The sequence below is a fragment of the Musca vetustissima genome, unplaced genomic scaffold (assembly GCF_032173495.1).
Source record: "Musca vetustissima isolate MV318-11 ecotype Yass unplaced genomic scaffold, APGP_CSIRO_Mvet_v1 utg10317, whole genome shotgun sequence".
Taxonomy (NCBI): domain Eukaryota; kingdom Metazoa; phylum Arthropoda; class Insecta; order Diptera; family Muscidae; genus Musca; species Musca vetustissima.
The window spans coordinates 83,934-100,427 of NW_026874708.1; the positions used below are offsets into that span (position 1 = coordinate 83,934).

A 16,494-nucleotide genomic window follows, 5' to 3' on the forward strand; every position below is an offset into this window, starting at 1 on the left:
GTGGCAACACTGCATCCCCTTTTTGTTTTGCTTTTCATTTTTAAGGTGGATACACACATCTGAGTGTATGTGTGTGTGTTTGTTTATATAGGTCTGCACACAGTCATTCGTTGGGTGGCTTTTGGGCTGCGTGCGCGGAAAATGTTAAGAAAAATAAAATACAACACAATGGCAAAGAAGAAAGAACTTTTCCTTCTCTTCTACTGTTTGTTCTTCTTCTTCTCGTATATACGTATACCAAAAAACACAATAAACACCAACATTGAAGAAAATTTTTGGGGAAAATCGATATAAACTGAATATTAGATGAGTCGAAGAAAATGACTAACAAATGAAAATTTTTTGATTTTTCTTCAAAAATTTTTATAATTTTCACTGGGCTTTTAATTTTTTTAACTTTTGTTTTCATTTGATATTGAATATTGATCTTGATATTGAAGGCGTTTGGAAATAATTTTCATTATAAAGACACTTGTTTTTTCTTCACAATACACTTTTGGTAAAACTTTGACCGGTTGAGAATTTTTGTTGTTGTTGTTTTTTTTTGCACTGATTTTACTTGGGGGATATTTTGAAATATTATTTTGTTTTATATTCTTTCATTTTTATTTATTTTATTTTGTTTTTTTTTTAATTTTTTGAACTCACTTTTTAATAAATTTTGCATCATCTGAATTTTGCATGATTTTTTCTTGCTGCGTTTGAATTTTTTGGGGAATTTTCGTTGAATTCCTTTCCTGCTGGCGACCAAGAAATTTTTCACTTGCAAATGACAAGGGCGACGACGACAACGAAACTGACGATGACGAACGGCGGCGCGTACTGTTGAAGTTGCCCGACAACGACGATGAGGATGACGAAGGCAAAGATGTTCCGGGGGTGGTGGTAGTCGTATCGAAGGCAGCAAAGGGGTTGGTTGTCGATGACGACCACAACCGTGTGGAAGAGGCGTTGCTTAGGGGGGACTGTCCGCTATCGTGATGTTGCAAATATTCACGCGTTGTTATTAGGGTTTCGCAAAAGTCGCGTATAATGGCATTTAAAATGTAACACAAATAATGCAGCAGAAATATGAAGAGTGCTATGCCCGCAACTACTTGGAAGAGAAGCAGCAGCACAACTGGCATACGACACACGAAAAGTCAACTGCCTGCCACTGATGCAACAACGAAAAAACGACCAACGAACCAACCGACCGACCGACAATCAGCAATGTTGTAAATGTAATGTGTTTGGCTTTCCTGCTGCACTCTTCGTGTTGAAGGCAACACTAACTACCGCGCGAGCCTTCTCCTACACACACTCCGTTTTACTCTAGTAACCGTTAGATTGGGTGTTTTGTTGTTGTGTTTCTTCTTCTTTTTTCTACACTTCGTTTTGTTTATAAGTGAAAAGCGGGGAGCCTTATGTCTGCCCCAACCGACCACCGAACACAACAGCGTCTATGTTCAAACAATAACAACAACAAACTTTTATTTCTTCGTTTAACTCCAGACAGGGTTTCCTCAAACCATCATCGTCACCAATAGCAACAACAGTAAGGAGGGCATATTAACGTAAACTAATAATAAAATATATTCGTGTTGTTTAAACGAACTGCCGAAAATTGATTAAAACAAATTCCAATTTGAATAAAAACAAAACACACAAAACGATGATTTTTTCCAAAACAATGTTGCTATAGTCCATAAACATTCACTACTACAGCGTTTCCGTTTCTTTACGCCAACGAAATTTCACAGCGTTGCTAACACATGCGAATTTTAACGGCCACTACTCCAGACGACAGTTCGTAACGTTCTAAAACCATCTGATTGGACAACACACTGCAAACAACAGAGACAACGGGCAGCAATAACATCTGCTGCCGGCAGAGACGTTAACGTCAGTCCCTACAGCAGCACTCTACACACAGAGTGATTGTGTGTCTGTTTGCTTCGATTTCTTATTAGATTTTGATAGTCGTTTGGCAATGTATTTGTTTAGTGTAAGTGCGTGTGTGAGTGTATATTGTTGTTATTATTGCTTCCGTCGTTTTCTTTTTGTTTTGCTTTGTTATTTTATTGTATTGTGTACTTCACATTGACATTTATTGTTTATTTTATTTTTTGTAGCCATTTACACACTGAACAGCTGATGTGTTTTGTTGTTTTTTTCTTTTTCTTAAAGAGAAATGCCATATTATTGAAGAGCGCTCTCTCAATCATATGGTAACATGTGCATGCATGAGCAGCCGTTAATTTGAAGGTGAGTTAGGGAAACGTAACAGCAAAAGAAATGTATTGCAAAGGTTAGAAGAATAAAATCGATATTAAATCTTATTTCCTGGAAGTTGTATCAGCAGGATTCGTTAAAAAAAATAACTAATGAAAGAAAAAAAAATAGCCTTACCTTCTGGCAATAATAATTCTGAAAGAAAACAGTGGAAATTGTTTAAAAAATCTACTTTTTAGAAAGCAAAAAAACAAAGAAATGCATTGAAGAAAGGGGAGAAAAGTTCCAAACAGCGGTAACGGCTTTCAAAGGGAATGAACATGGAGGCCTCGGAACCTCGGAGGAAGCAACAACTTTGAAAGCAATGATTTAGTGTCGCACTGTCGATTCATCAACGCCCAGACGAAATGGCTAAAACTAGAATATTGATAATTGGGGTGAGGGTCACTTTTTGGAAATTCGTACTAGAACAGCACGAAAAGTACTAAAATTACAAAGGGGTTTTTGGACATTCGGAATACAAGTATCCGAAAAGTACTAAAATGTACTAAATTTGGTACAATTTCGTAGCATGTGAATGGATAGAGCTAAAAACTTGACATTTGGAATGCTATTTTAGGTTGAGCAATAGGGTCGATATAAGGAGGAGGTTTAAAAAGTGTGTACTCACGTATACGAAAAGTAGTAAACTGTATTAAATATTGCACAATTTGAATTTTGAGACACGGATGAGTGTAGGATAGCGATATGTAGGTAGTTTTGGAAATGTACTAAGTGGTACTATAATTGGTACAATTTGGATTTGGGCGAACCGAAAGAGCTGGAACACTAAAATTTGGATTTTTTGAAATTCGAACTATAAGTATCCGAAAAGTACTAAAATGTAATAAATTTGGTACAATTTTCTAGCATGTGAAATTTGGAATGTGAATTTAGGTTGAGCAGTAGGTCGGTATATGGAGGAGGAGGTTTTGAAATCGTGTACTCACGTACTAAAGTTGTACAATTTAAATTTGGAGAAACGGAGGAAGCTGGAGTCCAGAAATACCGTCGGAATGTAGAATAGCGGTATGTAGGTAGTTTTGGAAATTTGTACCTATTTATACGAAAGGTACTAAAATGTACTATATTTCGTACAATTTGGATTTGGTACAATTTGTACTAAATTTGGTACAATTTGAATTTTGGATGAACCAATAGAGTTGGAATCCTGAAATTTGGAGTTAGGTTCACTGTAGGGGTGTAGGATTAGGGTATTTTGGAATTAGGAAGTTTTGGAATTATTAACAAATGTGTACTAAATTTGGTACAATTAGGATTAAGGTGAACCGATAGAGCTGAAACACTGACATTTGGAAATAAGATTACTACTGCCTTGTATAATTTAGATATGCTGACAGTTTGGGAAATTCGTACTTATGTGTACTAAATTTGGTACAATTTGAATTCGTACTTATGTGTACTAAATTTGGTGCAGTTTGAATTTTGGTTGAACCCATTGATCTGGAATCCTGAAATTTTGAGTTAGGTTTACTGTTTAGGTGTAGGATTGGGGGGTATGTAAGAAGTTTTGGAAATTTTTACAAAATTGTACAAACTGGTACTAAATATGGTACTGTTTAAAACACATCGTCAAATTGTTTTTGTCATGTGTCGTCATGTTCGTTTTATTTTTCAAATAATACTTTATAATATAGTAGTATATATAGGGCTAAGACCTCATTTTATGTGTCTTAATATTGTAGATTTAAAGAATTTTTTTAATACTTATGGAGGTGAATAAGATTCTGTGTATTCCGTAATTATTTGTTATTCACGTAAAATTTGAAAAATAGAATGATCTAATTTTTCTTTGGTAAACACAATTAGTCAAATCGGTTAAAGATGAGGTCTTAAGCTATAAATACAATATATCTTAAATGCAATACATAAAAACATAGAAAGTATGTACACAATATAACTTAAAAATAATTATAATAGAAAGTATGTATAATAATATGTAGTAGTAAATGTTGTTATATCGTTGTCATGAATTAAAAAATAAGCCGGGAAATGGTTATCCATATTAACAATCCTGAATGATCAAGTCACATCAAATCAACTACAATTACCATTTTCAGTTTTGATTTCTGCTTTGACATCCTCTATGACCGGCTCCTCCGTAAAGATACTTAATTTGAATTCTCTCAAACCGGCACCCCATTCAGCGGCACTTTTAAAGAATTCCGCTTCGACCAATTCTATAATGCGTACATTTTTCGGATTCTTATCCACCTCCTGCAAATGGTCGAGTACCATTTGACCACGAGTGTGACCACTCAAATCCACAATACAGTGCCATAAACTTTGTTTACGCACCAAACGAGACTTGAACAGGAAGGCGGCAACCAATATGGCATCACATGGATTCCAGCCTTTAAAACCGGGTTTCAAATACTGTGATGCCTCAACGCAATTTAGCAATTCAACGGCATGGTTTTCTCGTGCAGCCATAGGGCCGAAATGTTCCAAACGCCATTTCTTAAAAAGAGGGATTTCGAGGATAAATATACATTTTGAGTTTTCTTTCAAATGTATTTTATTTATACTCACAATACATATAAAGAATTTATCATCCATACATGGTTCCCATGGCAAAATGGTTATGGGACATTTGCTTTTGCTTAGCACAATGTGGGCAGCCTCTGGATCGGAATAGAAATTAAATTCGGCAGCTCGGGTGTAATTTCCAACACCTGAAATTTTGGGAATATATATTTTTTAATATTTAATTGGGTTTATATGAAACCTTTTTTTATTCACCTTGATGATTTCCACCCATAATGTACAGCTCTTTAATATTTTCCGAAAAATCTCTGCCATACATGGAATAGCACAAGGCAATATTGGTAAGTGGTCCCACAGCTATTACGGTAACCTGTTTGGGATTCTGAAAATAAAAAAAAAAAAAATATTATAAATTGAAAAAATTGAGGAGGTATTTCTATATTAACTTAATTTTTTAATTGGAATAACACACAACCAAGACCAACATCGGTTTCTTTCTTAAATATTGCAGTTTTTTTATAACCTCCACCATAAGGTAGAAATTTTATTATTTTTTTTGGAACAGATTGAAATATTTCTTGGAGACCACTACATAATAAAATGATATGTCGATTTAGTTAGGTCCGTCCGTCCATTTGCATGTAGAAATCAATACAGTGATCGAAGTATTCAACGTCCCATTTTCGGCGAAGTCAAGATACTCGGTGAGTGAAAAAAATTGAAAATAGGCCCTTTTTGTTTATGCCTTTCATATAAAGGACTATTTTGGAGGTTAGTTAGGCCATTCTTTGTCCAAAGGTGACCGATAAGGCTGAGTTTTTAGAAATCCGTACTAGAACGATACGAAAAGTACTAAATGCTGTACTCTTTGTATTTGGCGAAACGATAGAGCTAGAATTCTTAAATTTGAAATGAGGATCACTGGTTGGTTGTACAAAATTTAGTACAAAAATGTACTAAATTCTGTACAATTTCGTACCTTGTGAATGGATAGAGCTAAAAAAAAATAAAATTGGAATACGATTTAAGGTTGAGAAGTAGGGTCGTAGTATAAGGAGATGGTTTTGAAAGCGTGAACTCATGTATACGAAAAGTACTTAACTGTACTAAATTTGGTACAATTTTTTATTGAATGTACAAATGGAGCTGGAATCCTGAAATTTTATTACCTTTGTGTACGAAAAGTACTAAATCGTACTATAATTGGTACTATTTGGATTTGAGTGAGTCGATAGAGCTGATACCTTGACATTTGGAGTTAGGATCATTGTTAGAGGTAGAGTTGAGCTATTTAGGAAGTTTTGGAAATTCCTACTAATGTGAATCAGCTTTGAAATCCCGAAGAGAATAGTGTTGGCTAACAGATGCTACTATGGTTTGAGTAAGCAACTCAAAAGCAAGGCCACTTCTCGCCAGACCAATCTCACTCTCTATAAGACGCTGATATTACCCGTGCTGTTGTATGGATCTGAAGCATGGATACTTGCACAAGCAGATGAGGCAGCTCTTAGAGTGTTTGAAAGAAAAAATTTCTGAAAGATCTATGGGCCGATCTGCCTCGATGGTGAACATCGTCGTCTAATGAACCATGAGCTATACCATCTATTCTCGGACATCGATATAGTCAGACGGATCGAGCTGCAGCGACTACGTTGGCAGGCCATCTTGTGAGAATGAATGAAGATGCCCCAGCTCAAAAGGCATATAAAAGCGAGCCAAATGGTGGTTCGCGCAGGAAGGGGAAGTTCACGGATCCGATGGAAAGATCAAGTAGAATACAACGTCTCGGAAAATGGTCTTTCAAATTGGATGAGATGCACACAAGGCCGACGCGCCTTAAAATCTCGTTTAAGCTCGGCTTATGGAACAACCTTCTGTCATAAGCCAGCTAAGTAAGTACATTGTACTGGATTTCGTTGCATATATGTCAAATAAATCTTCATAGAGTAGGTTAACCCAGTAAAAAAGTTATAATGTGTATGCCGTTTATGACATAGTAACTTGGGTCGTTTCTGATCGTAGACCCGATTTTGCTTGCGCTATAGTTGGATCCTGCACCTACCTCTATACAAAATTGATGTATCGCCGCCACAGCATGTTCTCCTTCGACCATTTCATGGACATCTATATCTTCATCCTGTGGCAAGACATCACCAAATCCATCTTTACCATGAAAAACCGGTCTCTCTTCCTTATCGAAAGGTGGCAACAACGAATCCGATGCACCCAAAAAGATGGGGATCTAAAAGAAAATAAAACCAATTACAAATAGATTTAAAATTCCAATAAAAAAACCTTTAGTTTAGATATATAGGATTTTTTTTTTTTTTTTTTGTTAAAATGGTACAGAATAGGCCTACCTAGGTCTTTAGCATAGAAGCCCAATAGGTAATCAAAAAGAAGACCATTCTTTTTTTCTCATAAGATAACTTGAGATCTTTCCATCGAACTCCAAAAGTCGCCATTTGTATACGCATTTGTTTCATGTACTTACCTCATCACGTCCGCATGCCTTCAGTATCCTCAGCATATTATAGGCGGCATTGTGTAATGTGGTATTACCACTACCACATATTGTAATGCCAAGTAAGACCAATTGTTTCTCGGCTTCCGCTTTCAGTAGCAACAATAATGCCCAGGCATCATCACTGCCACCATCACAGTCAAATATCACATAATTTGTTGTCATTATTTTGTTTTCCTAGTTTCAGATGGCTTCGTTTTGTACGATTTAATTCCCAAATTTGGAACTCGGTGGTATAGAAGTAATTCTTATGAAATTTTCAATATATTTTACAGGTGAGTAGTTCTTGTCATGGATTTATTTGTAAACCTGTAAATAGGAAAAAATATGGGATTAGTGGTGGTTATTCGGTGGGGTGCAATGTCAAGAATGTTTTGAGATCTGAAAAAAAAAAAAATTCTGAGACTTGAGGCGTTATACGGTAGGACACAATATCAACAAAGTTTTGCGATCTTAAAAAAAAACAAGGAAACTGAGTCGATATGGTATACCATTCGTCTGCGGAGACTTCAGACTTGTTCCAGATTGAGTAAAAATATTACGATATTAAATGTTGGCGTTGGATTATTTTATATATTTATAATAATATAATATTTTTCAAATTTAGGCCGTTTGTGGATGAGGAGTGAACTAACACTACTGTATTTATTTTCGCCAGAGCTTTTACTTCTAGATGAATCCTGGAACTTTATTAGAACAATATTTAAAACATTTTATTATTTATTTACTTTTACAAAATTTTGATATTTTGAGTCTTGAGTCACTCCTCTTCAACCGACTATTGGCTTCTCATGCCGTTACACTTTGCTGGCAGTTTATTTATAATAAACAAATCTAGTCAGCCGGATAATAAATAAATTAATGGATAACGTTGTGTGTTGCACTTAGATATTGCTGTATGCATGGACTGGTGTATATACTCGTGGCGGTGTGTGACACTTGACAAATGATACAACCTTGAAGTCCAAACAAAAACATCACGTAATGAGAATAATCGGAAATTTACTTCCTCTCAAAAAGTGGAATGAGAGCCAAAATACTCTAACAATTACTGTTTTCCAATTTCCTCTCAGGATGTGAGTCAATGGATGAAATAAGATACTTTGTTGGCTACCTTAGGAAAATGTAATTTTATTAAAAAAATATTTAAAAAAATTGTATGCGAAGTTATTCCCGTAACAAGAAAACTAGATAAACTAATTCATATTTTTAAAATTATGGAAATTCATTCAATTCAATCACACCTTTTAAAATGTGTCAATAATATTTAGAATGAAATCTAGTAGAGATAACAAAATTTTATATTGTCAACACAGGTTAATTGATATTAATTTATATGTCGACTTAATTGTGACAATAAATTTTAACACCCTAGCGAATGTTTATTTTTTATTGTTGGTGTTTCTTTTTTGCTATTCAATATCACTTGATTAGCAGAAATAAAAATAATGAGCTATAGGGATAGAATACATGGATTTTTTTTAAGGCAACAACAGAGTATTTGAATCATTTTTTGGGGGGAGGTACTTTGAGTTTGATCTAAGTTTGGAATAAATATTACAATGTACAAAGTTTAGTTGAAATCGGTTACACATTTCGATAGTTATCTTTTGTGATATAATAGATTCCCAACATAATGATTAATGGCAAAATTTAACACATATAGACCTCCACGTAAGTATGCGATTCCGATATGTTCATTCCACTTCATTATAAATGCCTTATTTTGGACAAATCTGACTTCAATGTCCGCTGATGCCATATTTTCGCGGACAATAAGTGAATTTTTGAATAATTAACAACATAATGATTAATGGAAAACTTTATCTCATATAGACCTCCACATTAGTATGCGATTCCGATATGTTCATTCCCCTTCATTATACATTTCTTATTTTGGACGAATCTGACATCAATGTCCGCTGATTCCATCTTTTTCGAAGACAATAAGTTATCTCTTAGCTCTGGTACATATGAAACCTCTTTCAATACCATGTCAAAATTTCTGTTACTAGATCCTTTTATTGTGCCTTTATGGTTATGTCCAAATTTGTTGCATATATGACAATGACCTTGACGTTTTATTTTAAATTTCTTTTTATATTCATTAGCTGTTTTTGGTGCAAAATGTTCCCCTTCTGAACGGTGAGCCATTCTCATTTTTTTCCATAAATTCATCCAAATTTTGTAAAGCTGTTATTAATGGATCGAACTTCCCTGGTATTCAGGGAACTTCAATGTCATTAAAGGTCGTGTTATTACATCGCTTGATCCAACTTCACCACCAGCCATCTTTAGATTTATAATTAAATTTTCAAATTTCATTAGATGTTTTACTACAAATTCTCCTTCAAAACGTAGATTCATGTTCTGCTTCCTGATAACTGGTAATTGACTTATTTGTCTGGTAATTAACTATTAATTGACTTATTTGCCAACGCATTCTTTAGGCTTTCCCAAATCTCTTTGTCTGTTCTCTTTTCTCGAATGTATGACACCAATTTGTCCCCCTTGCTTTCCTGTCCTTCTTTAAAAATTCTTCTTTTGCAGTATTTTCCGTTGTATCTCCAGATACAAATTCTCAAAATGAATAGTTACGCGGAATTGCCGGTGTTCGCTTATAACCTATTATAGAAGACTATCAGAGAAGATAGTCTGATAGTTTTCTATGATGATGCATAATCTACTATGATAGTTCTTTACATTTTCGAATAATAGAAAGCTACTATGTTGATTTTCTACAAGGCTTGCCCTTCTTCGACTGAATTTTTTAGAAACTACAGATACCTTTAATATATCCTACCTTAAAAAACAAAAAGTAACGTCAGATCCCACTATTTTAAACGTTTTAATGGTCTGTTAGGCTATCAGTAACCCAGCACGTCCTTCCTGGGTTAGCTTAAAAAAACATGGTTTCTGGAAACTGATTATACTTCGATATTTTCTGAAACCTGGGCTTAACTCTAGTTTAATAAAAACGATCAGATTTTTCTGAAATTTTTTTCCAGAGTTAAGCATTTTTACCCTAATTATGGGAATATATTTTTTTCTTGGGGACGTTCCCGGTTATTTGACCCGGAAGTTCGGGTACCCGGTTATACCCGATTCTACGGATCCGGTTAATATAATATGGGTATCATTTTAAAGCTTATAAAAATGCTTTTCCATTGAGTGGTGATATGAGGATTCTAAGGTCCATATCTTGATTCTCAACAGATACAGCCACATATAGCACCATTTTGGAAAGGGCAAACTGTGGTATATCATTTGATTTAGGATTGGAGAGGGAACATAATGGAACCCAAGTTCGACTTTTATGGAGTTTTTCAAAATAATCGGGATCAAAAACTGTATCTCCAAAACGGTTTGAGATAACCATCATATCACCACTCAATGGAAAGGTATTTTTATAAGCTTTAAAATGACACCCATTTTATATAAACCGGATCCGTAGAACCGGGTACCGGTACCCGGGTCAAATAACCGGGTATGTCCCCCAAGAAAAAATATTCCCATAATTAGGGTAAAAATACCTACCTCTGGAAAAAATTTTCAGAAAAATCTGATCGTTTTTACTGAACTATAGTTGTTCCGAAACCTAAATTTCATAAAAAAAATATTGGGCTTAACTCTAGTTTAGTAAAAACGATCAGATTTTTCTGAAAATTTTTTCATCCCCCTAATTATGGGGATATCTTTTTTTCTTGGGGGACGTACCCGGTTACCCGGTTATTTGACCCGGAAGTTCGGGTACGGGTACCCGGTTATATCCGGTTCTACGGATCCGGTTAATATAATATGGGTATCATTTTAAAGGTTATAAAAATACCTTTCCATTGAGTGGTAATATGGGGTTATCTCAAACCATTTTGGAGATATAGTCAAAAAAACTGGGTTTTGGTCCCCGATTTTTTTGAAAAACTCCCTAAAAGTCGAACTTGGGCCCATTATAGTACCTCTCTAACCCAAACTCAAATAATAGACCACAATTTGCCCTTTCCAAAATGGTGCGATATGTGGCTGTATCTGTTGTGGATCAAAAGATATGGGCCTTAGAACCCTACAAAAACAAGAAAATTCTGTCGCGTAGCCGGTGTTGGTATCTGTCCATAGGAGAAAGTCTTAAATCCCCGGCCGAAGGCCGGCTACACAAAAAATATTCTATTTAGAAGGATTTTCTGCCGCATTAGCCGGTGTTGGCATCTGTCCATAGGAGAAAGTCTTAAATCCCCGGCCGAAGGCCGGTCACCCAAAAAAATATTCCATTTAACAAGAGATTCTGTCGCGTAGCCGGTGTTGGTAGCTGTCCATAGGAGAAAGTCTTAAATCCCCGGCCGAAGGCCGGCTACACAAAAAAAAATATTCTATTTAGAAGGATTTTCTGCCGCGTTAGCCGGTGTTGGCATCTGCCCATAGGAGAAAGTCTTAAATCCCCGGCCGAAGGCCGGTCACCCAAAAAAGTATTCCATTTAACAAGAGATTCTGTCGCGTAGCCGGTGTTGGTATCTGTCCATAGGAGAAAGTCTTAAATACCCGGCCGAAGGCCGGCTACACAAAAAAAGATTCTATTTAGAAGGAGTTTCTCCCGCGTTAGCCGGTGTTGGCATCTGTCCATAGGAGAAAGTCTTAAATCCCCGGCCGAAGGCCGGTCACCCAAAAAACACCATGCTATTTAAAAGGAGATTCTGTCATGTAGAAAGATTTTCCTTGTTTTATAGGGTTCTAAGGCCCATATCTTTTGATCCACAACAGATACAGCCACATATCGCACCATTTTGGAAAGGGCAAATTGTGGTCTATTATTTGGGTTCTGTTTGGAGAGGGACTATAATGGACCCAAGTTCGACTTTTAGGGAGTTTTTCAAAAAAAATCGGGGACCAAAACCCAGTTTTTGACTATATCCCCAAAATGGTTTGAGATAACCCCATCATATTACCACTCAATGGTAATATAACCTTTAAAATGATACCCATATTATATTAACCGGATCCGTAGAACCGGATATAACCGGGTACCCGTACCCGAACTTCCGGGTCAAATAACCGGGTAACCCGGTACGTCCCCCAAGAAAAAAAGATATCCCCATAATTAGGGTAAAAATACCTACCTCTGGAAAAAATTTCAGAAAAATTTGATCGTTTTTACTAAACTAGAGTTGTTCCAAATATTGTATAAGGGCTATCTTCAGCATGGATTGAATATAAATCCGATATTCTCACCACTAGTGAGTTAAAAAATTACTGACCTGCAATCCCTATCACAGTCTAGCCGGCATGTATAAACGTTTATGATGAATTATGCATGTGCCGGCTAATATGATTACACAGCAGATAAGGGGGAACTCAATAATAATTATTCATATCAGGAACTACATACACCACACTAACCCACCGTCTGTCTGCCTATTCGAATGTTTAGTATTGCAATAATAAATACAATTTTGGCGTGATTTGTAGACATTCGGCAAAAAATTTTCCAAAAACCTCAAAACAAAATCCCAACACGTTACTTGAACACAATTTTCCAACAAAATATATGGCGGATTACTTACACGTCCTCTTTTTGGTTAAATTTTTAATCGATCATGTCCAGTAAAATGCGAATAAATGAAATTATTAATTTTCTTTTTTTCGTTTTTATTTTCTAATCAAAACAAAGAAGTTTATTCACCGACAAATCAACACAAACAAATGGACAGAAAGAACAACGACAACTGATGCGAATCCTTCTTTCTTTCTTCACCTCTTTCAGTTTTTCTTCTTTTGTTTACTGTCCGAGCAGCAGCAGCAACAACAAATCAGCTGCTTTGGCAGAACAAACGCACAAAGCAGAAGTCACAGTCAAAACAAACGAACGTACAAAACGTGGCGAATGGCTAAACAAAACTAAACGAAATGAGCGAGAGCGAAATTATTCGGAAAATAGCAAAGCAAGATATTGCTGTTGTTTTTACTTGGGGAGAACACACACACGTACATATCGCAGATTCATGTGTGCGTTTGTGCAATGTTTTGTTTTGGGCCGGCATTTGGAGAGACGACGTCTGGGTTTTTTTGTTGATGTTTTATTTTCCCTCATAAGAAATACCAGAAATTTGACTGTTGAATTGTCGGATTACAACAGAGAGTGAGAGATTGAGATGAGTGAGAGCCACGTTATTTTCTTCTCTTAGTTTTTAAACCTTATGTCGCAAAACCATCCATCAGATACACAAGTGTGGATTTTAAGAATTATTTTTTGGGGTTTCTGTTAAACAAAAAGTGTGAATTTTTTAAAGAATATTTTTAGGAGGACCTCAATCAGCGCGATTTTTCCAATTTATATTTTTAGGAGAACCTTAAGAAGCGGGGATTTTTAAAGAATATTTTTGGGGGGACCTTAGGAACACAGGCGTGGATTTTTTAAATCCTATTTTTAGGAGGACCTTAGGAACATAGACCTGGATTTTTTAAAGAATATTTTTAGGAGGCCTTAGGAACATAGGCATGGACTTTTTAAATAATATTTTAAAGCGTGGATATTTTCAAAGAATATTTTTAGGAGGACCTTGAGAACACTAAGCGTGGATTTTTTAAGAATATTTTTAGGAGGACCTTGAGAACACTAAGCGTGGATTTTTTAAGAATATTTTTAGGAGCACCTTGGGAACATAAGCGTGGATTTTTTAGAGAATATTTTTAGGAGCACCTTGGGAACATAAGCGTGGATTTTTTAGAGAATATTTTTAGGAGCACCTTGGGAACATAAGCGTGGATTTTTTAGAGAATATTTTTAGGAGCACCTTGGGAACATAAGCGTGGATTTTTTAGAGAATATTTTTAGGAGGTATTAATTTCAGTGTCCCCATATTTTTGTTCAGCACTGTTTTGACAGATAATTTTCAGACTTTTTTCTACTACCACCATAATAATAGTTATGATCATTGTAATATGGTGATAATAAACATATAATTTTAATCTTTATTTTTTTAAATTGTAAACAATGTCAGTCGAGCCTACCAGCAGCTTCACTGTTAAAATATTAGATGGCATAATTAGATTTCGCTGTTGCCAGTAGTCGATTAGTCGAAGTTGGAGAAACGTAGCTAAATTTTAATTCGAAAAGCGAAAAAATGGAAGAAAATTATGTGATATTTGATTGTGATATCGGTAACGATGATGCCTGGGCCTTGATAATGTTAATCAAGGCAGAGAAGTTGTTGAAGGATTTGGCACTCAAGGGGAGGAGAGTTAATGGTGCAGTGAAGCCTTTTAAGATACTTGGTGTGACTTGTGTGCGGGGCAATACTGATGTGGACAATGGTGTGGAGAATGCGTTGAGGGTTTTGGATGCAGTCGATCGTTTGGATGTAAGTTGATGGGATTTAATTTGGTGCCTTAATAATCGTCAATCTTATTTCAGATACCTGTCTATAGAGGCTGCGATCATTCCATAATACCCCCAAACTTCGAACACAAGCATTTCCATGGTCTGGATGGATTTGGAGATGTTACAAATTTACCGTATGTGACAAAGGTCCAGGCTCGAACTGAACATGCTGTAAACATGATGTACTCCAGTGTTTGTAAGGTAAATATTTCCGACACGAAATCTTCTTTAAAAATCCGGCTTATTTTTTGTTCCATAAAAAATATTGAGGGTGTCCCTCAAGACCTATTCTCTAGGGTATAAGGTCCTTAAAAAACATTTAAAAAAATCTACGTCTTAGAAAGAAAAAATATTCCATAATCGCTTAGTACGACCATTCCGAAAAATCTATGTTTCTTAATCAAAATTTTTATTTTTTTCAGCATCCAAATAAAATCGATTTCATATTGGTTGGACCCCTAACCAATTTTGCTGTCTGTATTAATATGTACGGAAAAGAGTTTTTGGACAAGGTACGGAATATCTATATAATGGGTGGAAATTATAGAGGTAACACTTAAAAAAATCCTCCAATATAAATTTAAAAGACTAAAATTTACTACTTTATTTCCAAGGCAAAGGAAATGTAACGAAAAGTGCGGAATTTAATTTTCGCCTGGATCCAGAGGCTGCCCACATTGTCTTTGAAAGTGCCAACAAACCAATGATGGTGGTGCCGTGGGAGACCTGTATCGATGGTGAAATGAATTATGATGCTGTAAGAAAATCGGATATTTTCTCAAGAATTAAAAAAAACAATTACCTCTCTTCTCTATTCCTAGGATTGGCGTTTTGAAGTGCTATCCAAAGTCGATTCAAAAGTCATGCATTTAATGAACACTGTAGAGAATTCCTTCCTACGCCCCTTGGATTATGCGAAATGGATTATTTGTGATGCTGTCTTGGTTGCTGCCTTCCTATTTCCGGAATTCATAATCACTAGGAGTCGTCTATATCATGCCACGGTGGAGTTGACGGGACAACATACCCGTGGTCAAATGGTCCTTGACCACAAGCGAAAGGATGAGGGCAATGCAAATGTGATTATGTCGATACATACAGATAATTATAGACAAATTGTGGCCTGGACTGGAGGTCTAGTAGGAGATGAGGAGATTGAAAAATTATTATGTGATTAAAGATGAAAAATATTCCTAAAAATATTGTTTAAAAAATTCACGTACATTAAGATCCTCTTAAAAATATTCTTTAAAAATCGAAGCTTACTGATGGTTCTCCTAAAAATATTCTTTAAAAAATCCACCCTTATGATCCTAAGGCCCTCCAAAAAATATACTTTAAAAATACAGGCTTCTGTTCCTAAGGTCCTCCTAAAAATGTCCTTTAAATAATCCACGCCTAAGGTCCTCCTAAAATATTCATTAAAAATCCCCACTTTTGAGGACCTCCTAAAAATATTCTATAAATAATCCATATTCTTTAAAAATATCCACGCTTATGTTCCTAAGGTCCTACTAAAAATATTATTTAAAAATATCCACGCTTATGTTCCTAAGGTCCTACTAAAAATATTATTTAAAAATATCCACGCTTATGTTCCTAAGGTCCTACTAAAAATATTATTTAAAAATATCCACGCTTATGTTCCTAAGGTCCTACTAAAAATATTATTTAAAAATATCCACGCTTATGTTCCTAAGGTCCTACTAAAAATATTATTTAAAAATATCCACGCTTATGTTCCTAAGGTCCTACTAAAAATATTATTTAAAAATATCCACGCTTATGTTCCTAAGGTCCTACTAAAAATATTATTTAAAAATATCCACGCTTATGTTCC

The 16,494-nt window shown here is 35.4% G+C and overlaps 3 protein-coding genes across 3 annotated transcripts; 2 read left to right on the top strand and 1 right to left on the bottom strand.

The window, feature by feature from the left end:
- Positions 1 to 644: 644 nt before the first annotated feature.
- On the bottom strand, positions 645 to 11,459 carry LOC133336023 (nucleoside hydrolase-like). Its single transcript, XM_061544319.1, has 6 exons — positions 11,455 to 11,459; positions 7,256 to 7,456; positions 6,824 to 7,003; positions 5,017 to 5,143; positions 4,326 to 4,949; positions 645 to 1,093 (listed from the first exon to the last, which is right to left on the bottom strand). The coding sequence occupies exons 2-6, from the start codon at positions 7,448 to 7,450 to the stop codon at positions 645 to 647; spliced, it is 1,575 nt and encodes a 524-aa protein (XP_061400303.1). The 5' UTR covers positions 7,451 to 7,456; positions 11,455 to 11,459.
- A 2,938-nt stretch (positions 11,460 to 14,397) lies between these two features.
- Positions 14,398 to 15,054, top strand: LOC133336051 (uncharacterized). Its single transcript, XM_061544349.1, has 3 exons — positions 14,398 to 14,634; positions 14,688 to 14,855; positions 14,995 to 15,054. Exons 1-3 carry the CDS (start codon positions 14,398 to 14,400, stop codon positions 15,052 to 15,054), a joined length of 465 nt encoding a protein of 154 aa, XP_061400333.1.
- Positions 15,055 to 15,080: 26 nt separating this feature from the next.
- Positions 15,081 to 15,832, top strand: LOC133336062 (nucleoside hydrolase-like). The gene is made up of 3 exons (XM_061544361.1): positions 15,081 to 15,203; positions 15,269 to 15,411; positions 15,476 to 15,832. Exons 1-3 carry the CDS (start codon positions 15,140 to 15,142, stop codon positions 15,830 to 15,832), a joined length of 564 nt encoding a protein of 187 aa, XP_061400345.1. The 5' UTR covers positions 15,081 to 15,139.
- The last annotated feature ends 662 nt before the right edge of the window (positions 15,833 to 16,494 follow it).

Bases quoted from the DNA above. Each gene is read 5' to 3' on its own strand.
- LOC133336023 (XM_061544319.1), bottom strand. From the start codon at position 7,450: ATGACAACAAATTATGTGATATTTGACTGTGATGGTGGCAGTGATGAT. The intron at 5,144-6,823 runs GTAGGTGCAGGA...TTTTATTTTCAG, and splicing joins TACATCAATTTTGTATAGAG to AATCCCAAACAGGTTACCGT. The intron at 4,950-5,016 runs GTGAATAAAAAA...CCAAAATTTCAG, and splicing joins TATGGGTGGAAATCATCAAG to GTGTTGGAAATTACACCCGA.
- LOC133336051 (XM_061544349.1), top strand. From the start codon at position 14,398: ATGGAAGAAAATTATGTGATATTTGATTGTGATATCGGTAACGATGAT. The intron at 14,635-14,687 runs GTAAGTTGATGG...ATCTTATTTCAG, and splicing joins ATGCAGTCGATCGTTTGGAT to ATACCTGTCTATAGAGGCTG. The intron at 14,856-14,994 runs GTAAATATTTCC...TCTACGTCTTAG, and splicing joins TGTACTCCAGTGTTTGTAAG to AAAGAAAAAATATTCCATAA.
- LOC133336062 (XM_061544361.1), top strand. From the start codon at position 15,140: ATGTACGGAAAAGAGTTTTTGGACAAGGTACGGAATATCTATATAATG. The intron at 15,204-15,268 runs GTAACACTTAAA...TTTATTTCCAAG, and splicing joins AATGGGTGGAAATTATAGAG to GCAAAGGAAATGTAACGAAA. The intron at 15,412-15,475 runs GTAAGAAAATCG...CTCTATTCCTAG, and splicing joins GTGAAATGAATTATGATGCT to GATTGGCGTTTTGAAGTGCT.